The 25,773-nt window shown below is 35.0% G+C and overlaps 1 protein-coding gene across 2 annotated transcripts; it reads left to right on the top strand.

Annotated features, from left to right (window-relative positions):
• The first annotated feature begins 17,821 nt into the window (after window positions 1-17,821).
• LOC126590812 (uncharacterized) lies at window positions 17,822-24,969 on the top strand. Of its 2 annotated transcripts, XM_050256320.1 has the most exons (18): window positions 17,826-18,913; window positions 19,017-19,103; window positions 19,197-19,401; window positions 19,488-19,596; window positions 20,200-20,400; window positions 20,552-20,633; window positions 20,718-20,777; window positions 20,857-20,909; window positions 21,146-21,312; window positions 22,557-22,767; window positions 22,923-22,980; window positions 23,107-23,163; window positions 23,274-23,522; window positions 23,762-23,826; window positions 23,952-24,008; window positions 24,092-24,185; window positions 24,309-24,449; window positions 24,527-24,969. In XM_050256320.1, the coding sequence occupies exons 1-18, from the start codon at window positions 18,155-18,157 to the stop codon at window positions 24,623-24,625; spliced, it is 2,754 nt and encodes a 917-aa protein (XP_050112277.1). In that variant the 5' UTR covers window positions 17,826-18,154; the 3' UTR covers window positions 24,626-24,969. The 2 variants fall into 2 exon arrangements, 1 of the variants encoding a protein (XP_050112277.1); XR_007612165.1 differs by lacking the exons at window positions 24,309-24,449; window positions 24,527-24,969 and having other exon boundaries at window positions 17,822-18,913; window positions 23,713-23,826; window positions 24,092-24,183.
• The last annotated feature ends 804 nt before the right edge of the window (window positions 24,970-25,773 follow it).

Genomic DNA, 25,773 nt, shown 5'->3' with positions numbered 1-25,773 from the left:
CTGAGGAAACTATTGGTACGTCTCAAATCCTCATTCCTTGGCCTTCAATTTGGTATATTGCATGACGTATTTTGATTAAGTTTTTGGGTTGAACGGAGCTTGGAAAGCTCTAGTTTTCTTCTTCCTCGAAACCGACCAACCCAGCCTGAAATGGGTTAAACTCGATCCATAATCCTAGGCCAGCCCAAAACTTTAAGCCATGGAACCTGGCCCAAACTCTTAGCCAAGACGCAATTACCCTAGGCCCAACCTTGCAGCCCAAACCCATAGAACCCAAGCCCAGTCGTAGTGACCTGGCCCAACCTAAGCCTTTGGCCCAAACCTAAATGAGAATCGACCCAACCCAGAATGTAGAAACCCAAAGCCCAAACTCGGATCCAACCCGTTGACCATTGACCCGACCCGTTGACCGTTGACCTTTGACTTTTGTTGACTTTTTCGGATTTCGGCTCGGACCCTTCCTAAACTAATTTCGACATCCTGATTCCAAATATGATATATTCAAAAGCCCAATTTTAGGAATCGGTTTTCCCAAATTTAATCCTTTTAGTATATTTTTATTAATTTGTACCTTTATGTACTTAGGTGCATTTGTTTATGGCGTTTCTGTCTTCGCTAGTTGCACGACTCTTCGATGGCAGAGTATCTATGAGCGGACCCCTTCCAAAATGCATGATTTTTATTACTAGAAATGCATACATGAAAAGCATGATTTTATAACTACGTTTTATGAAACGTTTACGAATAAATTGGACTTATGCTTTATGAAATATCATGCTTTATCAGATTTACGTTCTTTGAAAGACTTATGATTATATACTATGAACATGGTTTATGATGATGATTTAAGCTAGAGCGCTTCTATGATTTATGATATGATGTTTGAGCTATTGAACTTCGATGAGATATATTTTAGAAATATTATGTTTATGATTTTCTATGCTTATATATGCCTACGGGCAAATGATACTTATATATGGCTTCGGTCGAGTGATGAAGGGCTTTCAGGCGAATGAAGATTTATATATATATGCCTACATGCGGGTGATGAAAGGCCTTCCGGCGAATGAAGATTTATATATGCCTTTGTGATACCACTACTAAGCACATTATATATGATATATGTTTTATGAAGGTTTTATGGCATGCTAAGGTTTTCGGGAACCCTATTACTTATTATGCTATATGAGTTTTCTAAACTTTGGGGGTTAGTACGTTGATGAATAACTGTTTTAGTATTACTTGTATATCAACTTGGTCCACTCATGTTTTGTTTTGCGCCCCCTCAGGACTTAGAATCGAAGCGTACAATCCTGGCGTCAAGGCACTCCTACAACAGTATCTCGAGTCCCCTCGTTGTAGGACCCTTTCCTTTGTTCATACTTTGTATAATACTTCTTCTTAAATGTTCTGGATTAGTTGTATACTCTGAACACGTTCCACAATTGCACATTATAGTTAAATTTACAAGTTTTATTTATGTGTTCTTTCTTCATAGTTCTCATGCATTTTAGTATGGCTTCGTCACCTTCGAGTGTCGGCTAGCACATGTCTACTCTAGTATTTGGAGGATATCAGGGTCGGACGTGTCATAAGACCTCTCATTTACATGCAAATAGAATATCACTAGATCTTAGTTTCAAGCGACAACAATCAATAATATATCATTTATAGAAAATATTATTACATAGCAACAACAAAATACTAAAAATAAAATTCAGTATATTCCCAAAGCAGTAATAATGAACTGACTCAAAACCTATGCAAATAGTTGCAAGTTAATGTCCTTAAAACATAAATTCGCCCTTACTCTGGTTCTAAGACCAGCAGCTCTAGCAATTGACTCGCTTCTTTCAAATTGTTTCTCATTATTAAGAAAATGTAACAGAGATAAAATACAGCTTGTTTTATAGCAATAGTAATTAATCGTTGTTGTTTTAAGGTTAATCGTTGTTGTTCTTTCAAATAGTAATTAATTGTTGTTGTTTTATAGCAATAGTAATTAATTGTTGTTGTTTTATAGCAATAGTCATTTTTCCTTGTTTGCTAATAAATCGAATAATTAAACTCATGTGTCTATAATCAATTCGATCCCCCGATTGGATCGGAGGCAAATGCCTACAAAAAGAAACATGATTGTACAAGTGAATTTGATCGATTTCAATTTCACATTATGAACTATAACAGAAAAACAAGTTGAGATAGTTTGTATTATAATTTCTCACACGTTGTAATCTGCAACATACATTTAAAAATAATAATAATAATTTTGGATTTTGAAAGAATAATGACAATAACAAATATGGTAATGTTGAGGAAGAATTTAGGAATTAGAAAATTAGGACAAGTGGGTTATTTGCACTCCTCCTAATCTACTACAATTGCCACTCAACAAGCTGGAGCCACTTGGACTTGTCTTTGTAAAATCCACAATGGCAAGCTCTTTAACATCAATTTGTCTTGTAAAAGGAAGCAATTATATGTATATAAATGTTTTTGTTTTCAAAAATTGTGCATGGGTTGTGGCCCATGTAGCTCTTGGCTATGTTTCGTATGGTAAGGGTGCGTACAATTTCAAATAAGATTCATTTTATCCTAAAATCACTATTGAATTAATTATAACAAAATAATTTGATTTAGTTCAACTTTAACAAAAATAAACAATGAAAAGACTAAACCAAACCTAGCCAAGTTTGAATAATTTGGATTGGTTTGCGTCTAAGACCCACAATATTCATAACAAGTCTTTGAAGATGATGTGATCATCTTAGTGCATGTTTTAGTACCTTTTGGACATAGTTTTTATACTTATTTTCTTGTTAATTTGAACCAAATATGTTGTTTTGGACTTGAAAGTTTGTTTTCTAACAAAAACTATGATAACAAAATACTATTGAATAAAAGTTAGGAACACTAAGTATTTCTTGACAAAAGGCAACCCAAGTTTTAGCAAGAAGACTCTGAAGTTTATTTTGGTGTCCTAAACTGTTTATTTGAATTTTCTTCATATGCTCTAGCAAATTTGAGATAGTTACAAAACGGCCAAATTGCACATAAATTTTGTTTTCATTAATAAAAAATAGTATTGGTTGAAGACTTTGAGCCGAAGCTTGGCACCATTTGAAAATTAAGATTCTAAATTTTAATATGGTATATTCAAAAGCCCAATTTTAGGAATCGGTTTCCTAACTTTTAAGTCCAAGAAAGAAGCCTCTCGACACATGAAGACAATCAAGCCCAAAGAAATTAAGGTTTCCAACAACCATTTAAGAAACTCTTTTATGCTTCACAAGGCAAATATGTGACCCAACTTGAAGAGATTGTTGTTGAAGAAGTTTTAACGGTTTTGCTAACCCTTTTTTCATGTCTCGTAATTTCTTAATATTTTTGTCATGACATTGATGTTGAAGTAATTATTTTCATTAAGGCTACAATGTATCCCTATATGATTATCATATTTTTCTAGCATCTTTTATTTATTTAATATCTTTTAGTATTAAACCTCTTATTATTGCGCCTAACATGCTTAATTGATCATTTTGATGCACATTTACCATTTAAGGATTTTGATTAAGTTATTTGATGCGAGTTCTTGACTACGATGTTGAATTTGAAATTACTTCTTATAATTTTGGTCATAATTATTCCAGTGTTTATGTGATTTTTCGAATTCTCACCATGCGTAATGAGTTTTGTACATTAAATACTTGAGAAGTACCCATATTGACAGGTATAAATGTTAAATAAAGAGATTTTTTTTCTCTTATAGTAAAACTTTAGCATGATACTAAGGTTTTTTGACCCTACCTTCAAGAGGATAAAGCTTGGAGTATGTATTAGGATCAAATTCTTTTAAGCATGACTTTTATAAGTCATTTTCTTTCAGGTTTGGAAGCACATAATTGATCCTTATGTGAAATAAGTAGAAGATTCTTCTAGGTAAATCTCAATATTAGAGTGAAAAGGCGGCATGTTGGCCCGTAATGTGAGTTTTTTTTCAAGGATGCGACAACATAATACTCTATAGGTGGGCATTTTCATGGGTCACTCACCTAAATCGACCAACACATGCATGATAAGTTGGGTTGGATCGATTTTACACTTATAAAAAATGGAACTTGGGACATTACCCACCATCCTATTAGAGAGAGCAGTTGAAGTCGAAATTCACAGACCACCATATGTGAAAGAGATGCACAAACTCGACTAATTGTAAAAGAGAAAATGACTGTAAAATCACCTTGGCAATGGTAGGGTACCGACTAAAGGCTTTCTAACGATCAAGTTAGTAAGCAACTTATGAGACTCAAGCAATACGTAAGAAAATAAGGCATGCGATAATTGCGCTACCAGAGATGGAGCCTAGAATGATGTATTTATACTAGTCGAGAGAGAGTCATTTTAGGATATAAAATTCATATTAAACTGGGAGAATTCAAGATGATATCTAGGAGGTGTGATAACTCATGTTGCACGATAATCCCTAGATTGTAGGAATCTTCAAGAATATAGGGACTTATATGATCCCCAATTAGTTTAGGTTTTAGTATCTTGTGAAAAAAGAATGGTCAATCTTAGCGAAGTTGGCGGACTTCGTCTAGCTTTCCTGAACACAAGATGATGGTGACATCGCTAGTCCGTTTTTGCAGCTCGATACGTCATGACCAGACTTTTGAGGTATCCGTATTCTAATTCGTCTTACTATAGCCTTGGAAAATCATGGTCATACATTTGACCCTAACTGTGTGTTTGAAATGGTTGTTCTACTTGAGAATGGATAGTTATCAAAAGATTATGCCTTTCAGAGTAATTGATATGTTGTTGTGTTGTTAAGTAATTGATGTGATGTTGTGATGTTCTGTTGTTGAGTAATTGATGTGATTCTAAAATGAAATTACTCTTATTTTTCTCACTAATAGCTCTAAACCTTGATATAATCTATTTGATTTTGTGATTCTTGTAGTAGATTATATCATCAGTGGTGATTTTCAAATTCAGTTTCAAGTTCAATGACGCATTCGCAGACTACTGCGAAATCGCATGGCTGAAGCAAGTGGTGGTTGGGGACGGTCAACCTTACCCACTCGTTGTAGGTGGTGCTGTTCATATTCCTAGGCTCCAATATCAAGATGACATTATGCAACAAAGTTACAGTGTTAATGATTTTGAGATGACGTTTTAGTTTAAGAGTGTTTTTAATAAGAAAAGAAGGAAATCTAGCTGTCTAATTTTCATAAGTCAGGAAAACCCACTTATATTTATGCCCAGAACCCTGAAATTTTTCTCGTGTGCATGCTGCACATGTGACATGGCATTGAAGTCCGCACTACAAGATCTGGTTGGAGATGTTCTTGATAATTTTTTAAGGGTAAATTACATTTTACACCCTTAAGTTTGTGCTCAATTGCAACTCTATACAACATCTTTAAAACATTTCAATCTCATACATTCACTCTTACTTTATTTCAATTTCATACATCTGTTAGAAAATTTGTTAAGTCAACCGTTAAGTGATGATGTGGCCAAATATGAGGTTCACATTTCTGCTGACCTGGCAACCAACTCTGCAACATGTGGATAAAAAATAAATAAAGATTAATTAATAAAAAGATTAATTTCTATAATTAAAAACAAATAAATAAATAATTCTAACAAAAAAAAATGGAGGTTCAACATCACCTAACACTAGCTCGTTCGCCCCAGATTCAACACCTTCATCCCATCCCTAACCACCATCACCTGCTCGAACTGAATCTCCATCAACACCTCACAGTGCCTTTTCTGCGTTGCTCTTCTGCCAAATCTCAACAATCACGTTCACGTTTAGGATTAATAAATTACCAACGGCTCCACAAATGCTTTGATCTCCTTCTCCATTCCATTGACCAAGCTAGGATGAATGAGATAACACCGCTCCAGTAGAATCCGCACCAGTGTGTCGCTCAGATGGTCCAGCAACAGCTTCCATATCGTCTCTTTCTACATCGAATTTCTAAGGTTCTCGACAACTTCAACAAGCTCATCAATCTTCTCGTGCCTGTACAACTCACTCCTCATCTTCAAAGACAACAATTCAAGTAACATTCTCAACTCCAACTGCGACGTGGAAGCCAAATTCGAATTCGAATTCCAACCCATTTCTAGAAAAGAACCGATTGGACGACCTTCGAATCTCTGGGGACGGAATCCATGGGGTGAAGGATTTCGAACCGGGTTACATCTGAATTCGAATCCAGCCCATTTTTAGAAAAGAAACAAACAAACGACCTCCGAATCTCCAAGGACAGAATCCATGAGGTGGAGGATTTCGAACAGTCTTATGCCCTCCATGTGTTTAACGAAATGTTGAAGAGACAACGGAGATGAATTGGAGTTATAAAGGTAGCAGACGGTCAAGATTGGGATTTGGTTTGCCATTCCACGTCCTACCATTCTTCATCTCCCCCGTCCCACCATAGCCACCTTCATTTCTTTCCTTAGATCATCCCCAATTGGGGCTCTATCCTCCTTGAGGCCACCATATTTGAAGTAGTAGTGAGAAATTTCATCCTCCACGGGCCAAAAAATAGGACTACATCCACCACAAGGGCTAACAATTTCCTTCCTTGGATAGCAAAAAGTTAGGCTACATCTAGCCCAAAAAGATTAGTAGGATCCATACCAAAAATGGAGCCTAAACTTTTTTTTTTGTTATTTTTAATTCAAAAATGGGGCCCACCCGTTTTTGTTTCCTTTCTTTGATCCCTATTGTTTTCTTTGGTGTTTATAATTCAAATTGGGTGGGTGGCCCCCCATTTTTATTACCCTTTTTTTTATACCGTTGTTTTTTACAGCTCTTTTTTCAATTGTTTTTTTTGTTCTTTTTCTCTTCACATATTTGCTATAAAATCCCCATAAATTTCTTCAGAAATTTATATCTTTCACAAACGTCTTAATTTTTGTTTCATTTCCAAATTGTTATTTGCAACATGTTTTTATTTTTATTTTTTTCCTATTTGCTTTCATCATTTTTCCTCCTATGGGGGAAAAATCACAAAAAGGCACAAATTACTCGATTGAGGAAGATGTAGCGCTAAGCCAAACATGGATTTTGATTAGTGAAGATCCAAACGAAAAATCAAGCCGGAGCTACGATGTGGGCTCGTATTCAACATCGATAGCTAGAGTTCTGCAAAAGTGACGACAGCTCAAGAAACCCGAAAAGCCTCAAAAACAGGTAGGGTCCATCAATAATGAGTGTAGCAAGTTTGCCGAACACCTCATTCAAATAAAGCGGAGGCCCAAGAGTGGTAGTTGTGAAGAGAACCAGTTTCTATTGATTTTACTTGTTTAGTTAATGTATTTTGGATTTTAGTATATTACTAGGATTTAAGCCAGCGTGATGCGGCAAGCTGTAAAACTCTGTTAAACGTGTAAAATATATTAAAATATATTTATATCCATATTAGAATCTAAAAATCATCCAAAGTGTTTTTTATTTTTTCCGTCAAAATCCAAAGTGTATTTGGAGATCACAAAATATAAATGTCTTGAGTAAATGTAGAAAACCTTAAATGCATTTAGGCACACATATCATCCATATTTTTCCATCAACATTATGAACAACTTATTATCCAAAATACTCTAACAACCTTTATACAATAGATTGGTTGGCCAATCAAAATTTATCCGAGTATGAAAGTATGTGATCTCACATTCCTGGTTGCTCATCCCTATACATGCAACAAAATAGCTATACAACTCCACCATCGCAAGTCCTCACATCATCTTTCATTGCATCCCTGGAAAGAAAAGGGATTCAAAAATGTATTTGCCTTCAAGTTTAGGGTATTTACCATATGTTTCCTTCAATAAATTGAGAAATCTAGACATTTTAGTAGATGGGCTTTGCTCAAAAGAAAGAATTCTTCCTCAATTTTTCAAATTACTAAATTTTTCAAGAAGCATAAAAAGATAGTGTCCTCGTATATATTGATTGTTTATTGATTATGTAATACTTATCCTTCATTATTCTCTTTTTGCAACACTTTTTAAAACAAAGCCCAAATAGAATAACAATTATTACTTTCTATCAAACTATAAAACTAATAATTGTAAACCAATAGCACTTTTTTAGATCCACCTGCTGGAAGAAAAAAAAAACACAAAACTTGTAAAACAATTTGAACAAAAAGAGAGTTCTCAATCATGGAAAACTTCAATTTTCATGTGAAAAAACTATGTTCTAATTTTAGGGCTTAACAATGGAATATTAGAATTTGCATTTGATTCAAATAAGTAAGATTAATTGATAAAACAAATGGTAATAGAATCTATATCGATTTAATTATCTGTTCAAAAAGAGCTTTGAACGAAGAATATTTTTAAGCATCCAAACAACCATTAAACTAAACAATCAAAAGTAAAAACAATAAAGCATTTCATTGAAGATATAGATAACGTATTCAGTTCTTCATAACTAAAAGAAAATTATTGGCTTTCTTGTATGAACTAAAGTAAAGTGCCATAAATTTACAATCTACTGAGAGTCAGTCTCATAATCAAAATACATATACAGGAAAAATAATAAGCAAAAGAAGTAGTGGTTTTACCTATCCTCCATGTCAGGACTCCAATATTCAAGAGTCCTATAAATCAAATATATAGAAAAAGATTAACAGAAAAAAGAAAAACAACTAAAGTCATCATTTAGCACCATTACAAAAAATAATTTAACAGCCATCAGGTCATGCATATAAGCAGCATCCTCAATTAGATAAGTAGCAGATCAACAATTGATGATCAAACTAGAAATTGTTAGCCTCAATTGCTTCAATCTAATTAACTCAAAGATAATAAACAATACATTTAATGCACGGGTTGACTGTCAATTTTATAAAAGTATGAATCTTTGCAGTTAACCAAGTGGCAAAATAGGCAAAAACTATTTCATGGCTTGTAAATGTAGTTAAATACATGTAATTGAAGCAAACTAAGCACTAGATTCTTGTATTAAAAATCCGAATTAATTGCCCTGCAAGGTAACTAAACTAACAATCTAATATAAAGCTAAATGAAGAAGACAAACCCAATAATGAATGGTCAAATTTTTAAGCTAAATAAAACAAACACATAAATAATTTCAGTACTCTGTGCATTACCAATTAGAAATTGGTAAAACCCAAAAAAATCTTCAAAAATAAAATAAGTATCTAATAAATTTTAAGACGCTCAAGCTGTCTCAATTGTCTATTGAAGGGGCTAGTGTCCCAATTCTATTGACAACCATCCAAGTCTGTCTTTGTAGTTAAAACATCATCAGAAACATCACTTCCAGGGGCAATCATCTTCTTCAGTTGTTTTTTAATTAAATTCAATTTGTAACACACTTGAAATTGAAAAGATCCATGAACATAGGTATTCCATATAGAAGAAACCATTGGAAGAAAATCCTCCATTTCAGCTAAATGATTGAAGAACTTAAAAGGAGAGTTTACACTAAATATGCAATCATCATTTTCTTTTACACCATTATATTTAATATTTTTACATCATGAGATATCTCATGGTGCAAATCTTATACAATATAATTTCTTTGCATAAAAAAAAAAACTGCTCATAACCTAAACTATAATAAAGCCCAAAGCAAAATCATGTGTGTTGGAAAACCCACATAAGAATCCAACTTCATAAACGAAACCAAAACCCAGCGCCGTATCACGGAACTTGATCAGAGGCTACTAGGTGTCCTCACATCAAACAAAGAGAAGCTTCACACAAATAAACAAAACACAAAATGTGAAAAAAAAGCAAGAGAGAGAAAGAAAAAAATACCGGAAGGAAGAGAAGAGAGCAATTGGAGAAGGAAAACACACTGCCATTGATTGTGCGATCCAGCCGGAGACAATTCAAATAGGAACAAAACAGTCAAGTTATGGGTATATTCAAGATCTCTTGGTAAACAAACAAGAATTTAACAACAAATTTCATCTTGAGGACAAAAATCTTACCAAGCAAAGGAGATATCTAGGTTGTCAATGTCGGAGTCGTAGAAAACACACCAGAGGCAGTTGCAGAAACCGTGGTCGCCCAGAAGTGGTTGCGGGAAACGTGTTCTAGGGAGAAGAGGGAGTGAGAAAGTTTAGGGATTTGTGATTTCCGTTTGACATTAAAGATTGGAAGTCTCTGGAACTGAGCAAGCGGATGAGGGTGTAAGAAAGAAATAAGTCTTTGGAGCTCCAATTCCATGCAGAGATCAAATAAAGACCAAAGAACTAAACCAGAGGTAAAAATGGAATCACACTGTAGAATGAATAGTGGCCAAAGAAACAAAGAAATGGCAAAAACAAAAAAACACTATAGAATGAACAGTGTTCCAATTGTTTTTCTCTTTTAGTAAATATATAATTTTATTACTAATTTAAAATTTTAATCCACACATTTATAGATAGAAGATGCCGAGTTCTCATATTATAAGAAATATGACAAATCATTCCACTTCATGAAATATTGAGAGATTCTACGACATTCCCCAAAGTGGAATGAAACACTCTCCATTAATGAGTTATCTCCAATGGTGAATAGTTTTTTTTGTTGACAATGAGGATCTTATGAAGTTAGTTCAAAAAACTCAAAATATTGCACAAACTTCAACCCGATGTCAAAGGCCTATTGGACACATGAAAAATGATATTGTGCATGATCTTGGCGAAGAAGCAAAACTTTGGCTAGCTCTTCCATGGCTTACAAATAGAGTTTTGACAACAAACAAGAGCTTAAGCTTATGATGATGGAAACTTCAAAGATTGAGACTCCGGCTAGTAAAGAACGGATAAGAGAGCAACAAAATGAGGTTCTCAAAAAAAAGAACCGCACGCCATTTAAACTTTGAGGGGGACTATCACCCTCCATTTGTATCAAAGGAGAGATTTGAATATGATATATTTGTTCTAATGTAGTTTGTTGTCTTTCCTAATGTTGTAATTTGTGTTTGTGTTTATGCTTATCCAAAAATGTTGTATTAGTTCTAATGTAGTTTGTTGTCTTTTCTAATGCTTATCCAAGAATGAGTATCTTGTAGAAGTATCCTAATGTTGTTTTAATGTGTTTGTGTTTGTATTTTATGTTTATCCAAAAATGTTGTAGTTTGTATTTTTTTTCCCTTCTTTACTTTTTCCTATACTTTTCACATGTTGTCCAACCCTTACATTTCCTCTCTTTTTTGCTAAGGCTCTTTTATGCAAGCAAGGGAGCCCAAAATTAATGCAATAGACACAAGTAGTTTACTTTGCACTGATGACACCATATTCATTGTAAAATCATTACAATGCAGTTATTTAAATGCATAAATACAAACACAAACACATTAGAACATATTCATTGTAAAGTCATTACAATGTAGTTATTGAAAGCATAAACAAGCAAACAGACATAAATTGTAAAGTCATTACATGTAGTTATTTAAATGCTACAAACACAAGACTTAGCCTCTTTGTGCATGTTCATTTCACACGTGTGCAATCAAAGTATTTCGAAAAGCGAAGTCGGCATTTGTATCTTTCACTACACTTCGATTACTTAATATTGATGCAGCGTTGTAAGATCTCAGCAATGTTCGAAATATCCTGGATATGCTTGATATTTCCATGGAAATATTCAAAAATTCAGGGAAAGATATGGAAAGGAGGGGTGAAGTCTTAACTTAACCCTATATCTGCGATATTTCCGGAAATTAGTTAATTTCCTGGATATTTTTGATATTTTCAAGAAATATCCAGTGTTTGCAGAAAATTTGCAGTGGTGGTCCCGTTTTCTAGGGAGACACAAGATGAATGACGAATATTTTTTGTTCCCTCTTTAATATGATTTTTTTTTGCGTTTTCATCTATACAATCAGGGTTTCAAGATCAAGCTTCAAATTTGACATAGTTGTCTAGTGCCCGGTTTCTGAGTACTAGCAATACCAAGATGCAACAGCCAATAAGGAGGAATACGAGGATAAGCATATATGGATGAATGAATGCACTTGCGGTTGAGAGAATTGAGGGACAAGTTTTAAAATCAACTTCTAGCTTTGTATTATAACTTTGCTTATTTTCGAATTGTGGATTTGTAGTAGTGCTGATATATTTGCTCTCTAGCATTTGATCTTTGCTCGTCTCTCTCTATCTTTAGTAGTAATATATATTATTATCAAACTAATCTTTTATATGTTACTCAGCAAACAAAAAGAGTTTCTTATCTCCACAAAAGGTGGAGATTTTTTATATTAATAAATAAAAAAAATCCACCAACGTGAAATGCGTTCTTTCATTTCATAACTGTTTTCCTTTCCAACTCTTCATCTTCAAGTCTATGCAAGAAAGTAGGAGAACAAAAAAAAATTCTAAGTGCAGGCACCACCTTTTTTATTTTGCAGACATCAAGTCATCAATACAAGGCAAGTTTCACATCTTTAATACTTTTCAATCTTTTAGTATTGTAATTTCTTTTTCCTTAGTTGTTGAAAAACCCAACTCATCTTATTAATACTTGTTTTTTATGTGGTAGATTTTTAATATATGGCAAGTGGTAGCACCCTTACAGAAGGAAATGAACCCAATCAAAATGCCCATATTTCTGGAAGAAATGATTCAGCATAGCAGTATGTTATTCGTTTGCTTGGAAATAAGAATAGAATTATATGCTCATTTTTTAATGCTCAGTTTCAAAGTGGAGCCATTAGACGTTTAAAGTATCATTTAGCCAGTTGTGATTCGCACAAAAATGCAAAGAAATGCATGACAATACCAAAAGAAACTAAAAAACAAGTGAAAGTATGGATACAGAAAAAAGAAACAGCAAGACAATAGAAAGCAGCCTTTGGGGAAAGTATAAGAGCTGGACTCAGAGGTGATTTCATTAGCCAAAGAAGTATTCGCATTGAGTCGAATGATGACGAGGATGATGGATACATGTATCCTAAAGACCTACATCTAGATGAGCGAGATGATTATCGTGCAGCCATGCTAGCATCGGGAAATGATTACCATGCCATTAAGAGAAGTGCTCCAGGAGTAGGTAGTAGCAGTCAACCACCTCACTTATATCGTCGCACACAGAGCACCCAAGATAATCATTTTACTCCTTTCTAGCCTAAACTTTATTATTCATCAAGGCAAAAGCAACAAACTATTGAAGTCTTGTGGAAGGGTGCTAAAGAAAAACTAGGAAGAATGGTGAGCAAATACATCATATATGAAGGTGTGGCTCCTCATATGGCCAACTCACATCATTTTAAGAATATGATAATTGAAACTTAGTGATCAGGTACTATAATGTTTCTCATATTCTTTATCTTTTAGTATAATGTTTCTCATGTTCTTTATCTTGTATATGTTTCAGAAGATGAAAGAAAAAATTACACGCCTTAAAGGGAAGAAATTTATTCTTAAAATAATCAATGATCGGTGAGATACCACATTATCTCATCCGTTACATACAACATATATGTTTTTTTCTCTTATTCAATGTCATTTGATTTACTTCATGGTGTATGATCTCATACTAACTTAAATTCATGTTTTAAGCCTATTATTCGAACCCGAAATATCAATACGAGTCCCATGTTGGCCATGATGCATAAGTACTCCAAGCAGTACAAATAGTATTTCAAAGGTTGAACCTAAGTGGGCAACTCAGGCTGCAACAATTTGGAAATGAGGTGAGATCTCACTCATTTTAATTAAAAATTGTTTGGTTGTAGACATAGTTACCTATCTGAATGAGTCTTCTCTGTTCTTGATTGTTGGGACTTGGGTGGAGATTAGTAATTATACAAGATCATTATTTACATATAAAGTATATCTTCAATTTCAATGCTTTTGCAGATCATCAACTTTAGGGAATGCAAGAAGTCTTTTCGCAAAGAACTAGTAGTGCAGTCTCGAAAGACAATGCCGCCAAGTTTATCATTTTTTCAAGTGAATTATATATAAATATATATATATATATACACATATACATATATATGTATGTATGTATGTATTTATCAAGTGATGTATATTTTTTTACTTACAAAATAACAATTATCTCATAATATGATTTATGTTGACAAGGGATTGGTGGGATATGCATGGGCATTCTACACCAAACTTGCAAAAGATTACAATGTGTATACTAGCACAAACTGTGTCATCTTCGGTATGTGAGCAAAATTGGAGCACATTTGCTTTCATTCATACCAAACAAAGGAATCTTCTTGCATATTCTAGATTAGAAATGCTTGTTTATTGCTATTATAATATGAAGCTTAAGTTACAAGATGAAGAAGCTGAAGCTAACATGACTGAAGAAAATGATTACATAGACCTTCTTGAAAATGCAGGCCAAACCAGTGAGGAAAATGGCAATGATCCACTTCATGCATGGATTATGCCAGCTCACTTGGATGATGAAGCCGGAAATCCTGATTCACGAGTAGCCTATCTTGCTAATACTGAAGGAATTGATGTTGGGAAAGACATTTTTGAAGAACATAAGAGTGGTGATACTTCTTCTTTTGAGAGGGAAACGTGTAGCATTCAAAGTGGAAAGCGTGTCTTGACAAATGATGCTACCGATGAGAGAAATTATAATGGAGAGAATGATGGTGGTGGGGAGGAAGACAAATGACTTAATGATGGAGAAGATGAACAAGAATCTGATGGAGTTATATGCTTGAGCCCGTTCACTGGTGAGGATGTCTTTACTCATGCCACCTAAGATGAAGATATTGGGTGTAGGCATTGGTGCAATTGAGAAGTACTACGCAGGAAGGCCAAATCAAAATGAAAGATGAAGATTTACTATCAATTTTAACTCCATGAGTCTATGCATTTTTTATTGTTTAAGTTATGTATAATTTATTCGTTCTAGTGAAATGCTTTATTTTATTACTTGTCATTAGAAATAAGTTTTCCTTCTCACATATCACATATTTATTATTTACACAGTATCTAATAATTGATTATTGATTCATAAGTGTGTTGCGGCTTCATATGACATTCCCTAAAAAATAATTTTAAATTTCTATGTTTTTGAGCAAATTTCCATCACTTCCATCGAAGCCAATCGATATTGATATTCGATATATCTATCGATATTTCCATAAATTTGCCTATCGATATTTTCACTGATACCGATATTTTAAACACTGGATCTTGATCAACTTCATTGGGGGCTTCCTTCACATGATATTGTGAAGGATCATCTTCATAGTCTTCCCCTTCTACTTGAAGGTTGTCTTCCACAATCATATTGTGAAGAATTCTGCAAGCCTTCCTCCTGCCATATCTTCTTGATACCATTATCGACTTGGGTCCTTAACAATTCTAAACCTTGCTTGAAGTACACCAAAATATCTTTCGACATCCTTTCAATATGCTTTACGCATACAACAGAATAATTTTTTATCCCTTGTTTGAGTATCTGTCATTGTTTAGATAATAGTCGACCACTTTGGATATATACCATCTGCAAGATAACATCCTTGTTGTGTTTGATATCATTAAGGGAATATTGAACAAGTGGAGCACGTCCTTCATAGACATCATTAAAAAGAGGTGATATGTAAAGTATATTAAGATCATTACACGAACCTGGAGGTCTAAAGAATGCATGCCAAATCCATGTATCATATGATGCAACAACATTGAGGACAATGGTTGGGTGTTCTTTGTATCCAGTTTAAGCACCATGGTATGCCACTGGACATTTGTTCCAATCCCAGTGCATGCAAACTAGGTTCCCAAGCATACCAGGAAACCCTCATTCCTTAGCTTTTCTCAAAAGTCTGTGCAAGTCACCCTTCATCGATTTACGAAGATATTTTGGTCCTTAGACGTCATTGATGGCACAACAAAACTTCTTGCAAGACTCTAAAGTTGTTGTCTCTGACACATTTAAATAGTCGTTAACGGAGTCGGCCACTGCTCCGTATGCAAGCATTTAGAATGCTACTATTATCTTGACAAATGGTGAGAATCTATGTTTTATAGTTGCATCATGTCTTTGAGTGAAATAAATTGTCAAAATTGATGACTCTTTCCATGATCCTGTCAAACAATTCACGCCTCATGTGAAACTTGGCTCGGAAGAAGCGTGGTGGGTACAATCCCTTTACTCTAAAGTAGTATTATCCTCATCAGACGACAAAGAGTAGTATTATCCTCATCAGACATGGAGTTATCATTCCATGGTTGGGCTGTTATAATTTGGTGGTTGGGAGGTTTTTTAGAGTAAAGGGATTGGAAGCTTATGTATTATGAAATTAGTGTGACATCATTTACAAAGAGTGAATGACATTCAAGATGACGATCCAATGGGTTAGCTTGAGATGCGAAATCTGATTTTAATAGTTAGTTGAAGATGAAATCTTATCTTGTTTGATTTCGGAAAATGTGCCAATCAGATAAATAAACCAACATATGAGATTGAAATAAGATAAATCCAATATAATGGTTGTGATGAAATGAAATCTTATCTTGTTTGATTTCGAAGAATGTGTCAATCAGAGAAATAAACCAATGGATGAGATTGAGATAAGATTTATCCATCTAATGGTTGTTTGAAATAAAATCTTATCTTGTTTGATTTCGCAGAATGTGACAATTAGAGAAATAAACCAACGGATGAGATTGAGATAAAATAATTCAATCCAATGGTTGTCATGAAGTGAAATCTTATCTTATTTGATTTCATAGAATAAACTAACGGATGAGATTGAGATAAGAGAACCTAATCCGATGGTGCATAAGTGATGAAATCTAACTTTGTCATAATTTGAATTTTTTTAGTTGAAAAGTTCTTTAAAAAAAATATAAGATAACATGTCCAAAAATCAATTTAAGAAAAATTAAGACAAAAATTTATCGCGTAATCTAATTATTACATAAAGAAATATATAGCTTCATTAGAACCTGAAAGGTATATAGCCCCTCATTGGGATAGATTCTTTTATAAAACCCTAAAGATTCCTCGGAGCTCTAAAATGAGCTATATCAACCACTTTTCCAATCCCATATAAAGTCCCTCACTGGAGATGCTCTTAGCCAATGCACACCTCCTCCAGTTTTTCCCACTGTCGATGTTTGAAAATTATCTGCGGTTCACCCTCACCATCTTATTTTTTTTCAAATTCAAAAAAAAATTTGCACACAATCTCTGTTTCCCTCTCTAAAATGATTCTTTAAAATTTAATTATTTGTTGCCACATCATCAAAGATATGTGGGCCTTACATTTGCCACATCATCATTTGACGGCCAATTAAACGAATTGAGTAAGGTTGTATGAAATTGAAATGAAATAATAGTAAATGTATGAGATTGAAAGATTTTGAAAATCTTGTATGAGGTTACAATAGATTCCAAACCTAAGGGTGTAAATTGTAATATATCCCATTTTTTAAAGAGAAATTGGTGGTAGCATGAATGTACTTGGATTGTCTGCCCTTCCCATCCTATACCATTCTCATCCCTTCTTATTTCTATGGTCACGGTTAAGCCACATTAACATTTTATATTTATTTTTTTTATAGAAATAATAAGATAAAAAACAATGAGAATATAAAATATTGATGTGGATTAACCGTGGTCACAAAAATAAGAGGAAATGAGAAGGATATGGGATGGGGCAGGCCAGAGAATCCAGGTCCGAATGAATGGGGATGCAAATGAATATAATACAAAGTAGAGGACCACAATCCCAAAATCCCATAAAAGACAAGATCCAATAGCATCGTGGTGTCAGGGGTAGTTTCGTCCCTGAAGAAAATTACAGATGGACTCTTCGTTTCCCCCCTCTCCCTCCCTCTTTCATACTTGCTGGTGGTGGCCATCCACTCTTCCTCAAAACAAAAAAAAAAAAAAAAAAAAAAAAAAAAAAGAAAAACAACCCGACCTTTCCTATTTCCTCTCCAATTACAAACCAATCTCTCGGACTCTTTCTGAAACCCTAAATTTTTTTCCCCTTTCACAAAATCCCAACTTTATTCAAGGGTTTATATTTTGTTAAATTTCGATTCACACACACAGAGACATATATATTAAACAAAGGTTTCACCTTTAGGCTCGGTTTTGGGTTTGAAATTCTTTGAATCCAAATCTCAACCAGGGATTTGGGAAATTTCTACGGTTTTGAATCGATCTGAGGCCGTGCATGGCGAAGGGTACGGATTCGGAGGAGTTTGTGGTGATGTCTAATGTCCGGACGGGCCTGAAACGCGAGTTCGCGTTTTCGTTGAAGGCGCAGGCCGAAATGTCTGGCTCTTTAGGGCGGACTCGGGGCAGTAGGGCCCAGAACGATGGCTGTAAGAAGTTGAAGACGGAGGAGCGCGACGGTGGTGATGGTGATGAGAAATTTGGGAGTGGGGAGATGGGGGAGGGGGAGATTGTGAAGGTTAAGGAGGATTTGGAGGCTATGAGCGATGAGGATGCAAAAAGCGATGTGGTGGACCTCACGAGCGAAGACGAGCCGAAATCCCATCTGGGTGAGTTTGTGCTAAGCGAGAGGGTTGGCGAAGACGAGTTGAAGCACGGTGTGTTGGAGATGGCAGTAGATGACGAGCCCCAGACCGGTTGCATTGGAGATAATGAACCCAAAAAGCCTTTGGTGGACGAAGAAGTCCCTGTTTTGATTGAGAACGGCAGCGTTAAGGTGGAAGATGAGGTGATTGAGAAGCCTCTGAGGAGGTTCACTCGGTCAGCATTGAAGCTTGAGGCAGAAAAAATGCAGAATTCACCTGCAGAAGGTTATACCCAAGAGATAGATTCGGAGATTCAGAAAAGCCCTTTTGTTACTCCAATGAAACTTGATACGAAAATGCCGAAGATGGTGAGGAAGCTCAGTAAACTGAAAGAACTTCTTGATACCGGTATTCTCGAGGGGCAGCCAGTCAAATACCTTAGACGATCAAAGGTATTATATCGATTGGTGCTACTGTTTTTCAGTGTGCATATGATTACTAATTTGTGGTTTAGGGTAGAGTACTTATTTTGTGTTTTATATTTCTTGTTGTCAGATAAGAGAATCTGGAGAAACTGGGCTTAGGGGAGTGATTACGGGCTCTTCGATATTGTGTCACTGTGATTCTTGCAAAGGAACTGAAGTGAGTATTGTTTAACGATATTTCTTTTGTATCATGTCTTATAATGTCCATTGATATAAAGGGTTGATAGATTATTATATTGAATTTCATTAGGTTATTACACCTCCTGTGTTTGAGCTGCATGCGGGTAGTTCAAATAAACGTCCTCCGGAGTATATATATCTTGAGAATGGGAAGACCCTTCGGGATGTCATGACTGTATGCGAAAATTCTCCATTGGAAATTTTGGAAGAAGCTGTCCGACTTGTCATTGGTTGCTCATCCATAAGCAAATGTACGATCTGTCTCAATTGCAAAGGTAGCTTTTATGTCCGCATAAATTAATTGCAATTCCCCTTGAGTAATATGCATATGCATAACTTTTTTCTTATACGATGAATGTAGAATCTATTGACAAAGACAGTACAAGGTCAGCAGTGATACTTTGTAGCTCATGCATGGAGTTAAAAGAGTCTGGAGCTAGGCCTGCTGTAGCTGCTAACCAGAGTGACGAGTAAACTTTATCTTCCCTACTTTTGTTTTTTGGTTCCATCTGTTCATCTGAAAAATCTTTCATCCTCCTCTGGGTGTATGCAACATATTTAAGAAGACTAATATGGGGTGGGTTTAATGTAACTTTTACAGAGAGGAAGCTACATCTTATGATTAGGGAATATTACAGGGTGTATTCAATTGGGATTTTGAGGGATTTTAATTCTTTTTACAAATCAAGGGGTATTCAATCAAGATAAGCTTCTGTATATGGTGATATTTACTGGTTTGAATTCATTGAACATCTGAATAACACGTAGGAGCCTAATGAAAACATGTGCTTGGACTAGGGGCCCTGTGTTGTTGGAATAGTTACTTTTTTACAGCTCACATGTGATTGCATAGTTGAGTTGTGAACATTTTTCGTTTCTTAGCAGCTTATATATATGCAGATGGGTGAATCTAGCTCTACTTTCAGTTTTACGTATTTGTATACTTTTATGTGTTATATGTAATTCAGAATTTTTACTCTCCTATCGCATAGGAGTACAAGAGAGTATCATAATGATCCTTATTTAAATGTTTTGATTTCTAATTGAGGATGTGCATGTGTTTACCATTTCAGATCACGAAAGCTGGTTACAGTACCATATAGTCCTGATGCCTTGTCAAAATGTAGCTTACCATATCAAGTTACAGTTCCAAAGCATCCTCATACTGTGCCAATGTGTAGCTCATCAAAGCCAGTTAAAGTTCAAAAGCGTCCTCATAACGTGCCAGAGCGTCACTCCTCAGAAAGTAAGAGTCAGGGAAGAGTAACCAAAAAGTATTCATCATCTCTCTCTTGTGTTTTGTATCTGTCTCATATTTAATTATTTTTTCTTGACGAGCTCTGTTATTTCACAATTGAGCTATTTTGTGTGCCTCTCTTAATCATAATCAGTGCACTTAATTTGCTTCTTGTCTGAAATTGAAAGGGATCTTCGGTTGCACAAGTTAGTTTTTGAGGAAGATGTCTTGCCGGATGGCACAGAAGTAGGCTATTTTTCTAAGGGGAAGGTTGCCACTAAATCTGATTAGTAGTTGTTTTGCCTAATTGAAGTGGAATGTTATTTTCTGAGTAGTCATTTTTTTCTATGGCAGAAATTGTTGGTTGGTTATAAAAAGGGTCCTGGCATTGTTTGTGGTTGCTGCAATAATGAGGTATGTTTACTTTCTACCGAATTACCACCACCTATGGTTTTTTTGACAGATCTATGATTTTCCTACATCTGATTGGCAGGTCAGTGCCTCGACATTTGAAGCGCATGCTGGTTTTAAGTCACGTCGCAAGCCGTAAGTCGTTGGTTAAATTTTTTGGTTATTATACTTGTTCACAGTGGTCCTGGAATTTTGCAGTGAGTTAGGCTTGATCTAGCTCTTGCACATGATATGATTGTATTGCTAGACTTCCATGGGCCTCCCCACCTGTTTTTTTTTTATTGGTGGAAAGGTTGTGGGAAATTTTGCAGTAATAACTTTTTTTATCCATAATTTTCTAAATTATTTTTTGACATTCATTTGTTTGGCAGTTACCTGAACATTTACACATCTAATGGGGTATCTCTCCATGAATTGGCATTATCTCTATCTAGTCGTCGGAAGTGGTCTACCGAGCATAATGATGACCTATGCTCCATCTGCAAAGCTGGAGGAGATCTCTTGTGCTGTGAGAATTGTCCAAGGGCTTTTCACAAAGGTGATGTCCACAGTTACTTTTTCTGCATCAATACGTATTCGCAGATACCATGTGGAACCTTTCCCTTCGTAATATGTTAGTAATTATGTTAAAGGAACTTTATTTCCATCCATTGAACTGTTGAGCCCCCCTTAAAAAGGGACCGACCATGGATACTTAATTGGGAATGAAATACTGTACACCCCTGTTGTTAAAAAGGACTTGGAAGCACGGGAAGAGTTACAGAGGGTGCATTTCATTTATTTTATTCTAAGAAATATTTTTTAGTAATATTTCTTTCAAAAGATAAAGGCCGGAAATGGGCATGAAATCAGGGGTGTATTTCCATATTGGGTTGCTTCTGTTTGCACCATTTTTTTGTCTCATTACAACCCCTCTATGAACTATCTTAAGTTTCCCAGTTCATCATATTTTAAAATTTTGATTCACTTAAGTTCAATAGAAATAAACAAAATTAGAAAAAGTAATATTTAGATTGAGTTAGCACCCAAGTGATGGTGATGTCGTGACCTGCAAAATTAAAATATTAGGATTAGAGTGGGGAGTGGGCAGCGGATAGAAGGAGATGAAGAAAATAAATTATTTCATTTTTAACTTTTCAAAATTTAGATTCATAAGGATAGGGGTGGCAATGATGGCAATTTTGTTGGATGAAAGAAATAGGAGGTTCTTTGACAATGTGCTTGCTGAGGAGGTGGACTGTTTATGGGTTAGGCCGGTAGGGTTCACATTTGGGCTTTTTTTCTGCAAGTGTGCAAGTGCATGCACAATCCAATGTCTTAGTTGCCTTCACATGGAGGGTTAAGAGGGATGTGTATTCTATGACTTGCATAATATTAATTGTTAGGATTTATCTCCAATTATCATGTTCATTTTATACTTTTATTATTTCTCTCTTTATTCAGTTCCAATGTGTATGTTTAATAAAATTTTTGAGGTTGCCGTATCATTTTTATTTTTTGGAATAGTAGGATTCATGAATTGGAAAACTAATTATCCCTCATGTTTACAGGAGTCTGTAATGTAAAAACCTAGGTTATGGTTATTGATAGTCTTATCACATGCATTCAAATCTGTCCTTTTTTTAATTGTTTGTTGCATTTTCTTTTCCTAACTAGTTTAGATGCTAGCTCTGTAAGCATTACACATGTAAAAGCAAAAAAAATGAAAGAGACGATATGTATGTAGTATGCTTGTTGTGCATGAACTGCATGTTTTATATATTTATTTTTTGTCGATTGCAGAGTGCCTTTCTCTACCAATTGTCCCTGGCGATACTTGGTACTGTAAGAATTGCCAGACTATGTTTGAGAGAGAGAAATATGTGGAGCATAATGCCAATGCTGTTGCAGCTGGAAGGGTTGCAGGGGTCGATTCCATAGAACAAATAACCAACCGATGCATTCGTATTGTCACAACTTTCGAGGAGAAACTTGGTGGATGTGCACTGTGCAGGTTATTTCTCATTTCAGTTGTCATGAACCAGGAAAATATATGCAGTTATACAGAACATTTACTTCTGGCAACAATTTTTAGTGGGCTGGAAATCCCAACATTTGGTACATCAACTTATTTCCTATCATAAATAGTCTTGTTTTTTATGTTTGCAGTAGCCATGAGTTCAGCGGCTCTGATTTTGGTCCCGGCACAGTTATTTTGTGTGATCAGGTACTTTCATTGCTAACCTAATCTTTAAACATATTGAGTCTGTCTTTGAAGTGTTTTCAATTTCTTAATTGTTCATGATTAGCCGTTATGCTCTAAATGATGTGCTTATTCTTTTCCTCACTCCAGTGTGAAAAGGAGTATCATGTAGGTTGTTTGAAGGATAAAGGAATTGAAGATTTGAAGGTGCTCATCTTCCTTTTTTATTATTGTGAATATCATTTGATCAGCATTTTGTTTTTGTTATGCTCTGTATTTTTGCTGCTATTTTTATCGAATTTTCATTTGTTCTCCAGGAATTACCACAAGACAAGTGGTTCTGTTGCTCAGATTGCCTTAGGGTTCATTCAGCTTTGCAGAAGTTGGTAGTTCATGGGGAACAGAAGCTTCCAGACTCCCTCCTGAATGTTGTAAGGAAGAAGCATAATGAGGAAGGTCCGGAGAGTGGAGCTAATCTTGAAATAAAATGGAGGGTGCTGAATGGGAAAATGTCTACTGATGATGAAAGTGTACAGTTGCTTTCCAAGGCTCTTGAAATCTTCCATGTGAGCAAACTTCTTATTTGTTGCTCTGTTAGAATCTGTTATTTTTATAATGGTACCCAACCGAGAGGTGTCGTTAATGAGGAAAATGTTGTGCTGTATTTAGTGATGTTAGTGGATGATCTGACCTATGTGCAATATTGGCCCTCTTGTGTCCGTGGTGTTATTAGATGAACTTCTGTCCTTTTTTCAGGCGGCATTAAACAACGTATTAAATTTTCGATTTCATTTCTGTGCACTAGGATCGTTTTTCCCCAATAATTGATTCTACTTCACGCCAGGACTTCATCAAAGAAATGCTTTATGGGTGAGCCAGAATGTTCTCTTTTCTCATGAGCTTTACTGAACTATTACTCTTTTGTTTGGTATCCTTGTGTTAACTACTACGTAATTACGTTCAATTTAGACTGAATATATCAACTGAATTTGCAGGAGGACCATCCAGACCCAAGATTTTGGTGGGATGTACTGTGCAATTATTACAGTAAAGTAAGGATTATTTCTAAGTGCTTATTGTGCAATATTATATCAGTTAAGGTAATCTGTTTTGACATGTTTTTCTTATTACGCAGCCAATTAGTCGTGTCAGCTGGAATGTTTCGTATCTATGGAGCCGAAGTGGCAGAGCTTCCTTTAGTGGCTACATGTGCTGATTTTGAAGGACAGGTTATTACTGCTCTGGCGTGTGGATAATCACATAGCCACATTTTTCTTTTGGAATAAAAAGTGATGGAATTTTGGGTTGTGGCCTTATCTTTCTTACTGACTTAACTGATTATTGTTTTGTAGGGTTACTTCCAGACGTTGTTTTCATGTATTGAGAGGCTTCTTGCGTTTCTAAACGTGAAAAGCCTTGTGCTGCCAGCCGCTAGTGAGGCAGAATCAATATGGAAAAAGAGATTTGGTTTTGAGAAGTTAACCGAAAATGAGGTGTGTGAACTCTTGCATGGTTTCTTCTAGTGCATAATTTTGTTAAGCTTGTTTATTTACATTATTTCGTTTTGTAGATACACGATTACAGGAAAAGATACCAAATGATGATCTTCCAAGGGACTAACATGCTGCGGAAGCCCGTCCCCAAGTGCCGAATTCTTAAGTCCCATTAAAGTAGCTGAATGTTGGATCATCTAGATCTTATGTTTCTACCGAAATGTAAATGACTCCCTTGTCTCTTGGTGTACAGAAAGAGCAGGAATATACCTCAACCTTACAGGCAGCTTGTCTTTTGGGTAGCAAATAGAATTTTTGACATATTTCAGTTTCGGAGACCGAATGTCGTCTCAGGTTTATGAAGCTTCTTACAGAAAATTTTGTAACTGTTATTTCTGCTTCTGGGCCATTTTTGTAGCTTATGCTTTTTGTTCGGTCCCTTCTGCCTTTGTCGTTCGAAACTTGAATTATGATCCTTCTTGCATCTGAACTAGTAAATAAGAAGTCTCTACTTTCGTTTTTTACTCATGTTATTTTGCTCATGCCTTTGTTCATCTGCTCGAAAGGCAAAATCAATTGTGGGAAATAACCAAATTGAAGTCTCTACTTTCGTTTTTTACGTACACGATTTCTTCTTGTGTTTTTTGTTCAACAATTGTCGTCCATGGCATTTGAGCCTAACCGCTTTCCAAACGAGCAAAAATTGAATGCTATTGGACTAACTGATCATTAGTATCTTACAATATCTAAACTATATATTAATAAAATTCTTTGTCAATTAAAAGAGGAAGAAAAGATTGTTTAGTCTTTCATCACAACAAAAAGTTAAGAGCAGTAACGTAATTTTATAATACAAATTTTTGATGTTTTTTGTTTAAGCATCACTTACAAGTAATTTTAACATCTCTAATTTAAAAATAAAAAAATTAAACTTCTCTCCCTCTCTCCCTCTCTCCTTACTCTCACGTTCTCTCTCTCTTTTTCTCTCTCCTTCAATTTTAAAAATAAAAATAAAACATTTCAGTTTAGTGTGTGTGTGTATATACTAATGATTGTAGTTTATTACCGCCATAGTCTAAAATATTCATAATATCCCAATATTTCTATCGAAATTTCCGTGTTTTTGAACTACCGATATTTTTTTGGACTACCGATATTTCCGATATCATCGATATTTTAAACCTTGCTAAATCACTCATGTATCTTACCATGCAATGTATAAAGTGTAAAATATTGTACTAATTCATTATATATAAATGATTATGGTGTGTTTAAACTTCTTTCATTAATTACTACATATTTTCTATACTCACAATGTTTGACA

Source organism: Malus sylvestris, chromosome 11 (assembly GCF_916048215.2).
Source record: "Malus sylvestris chromosome 11, drMalSylv7.2, whole genome shotgun sequence".
In the NCBI taxonomy this organism is placed as follows: Eukaryota; Viridiplantae; Streptophyta; class Magnoliopsida; order Rosales; family Rosaceae; genus Malus; species Malus sylvestris.
This window is presented reverse-complemented; position numbering and strand designations above follow the sequence as displayed.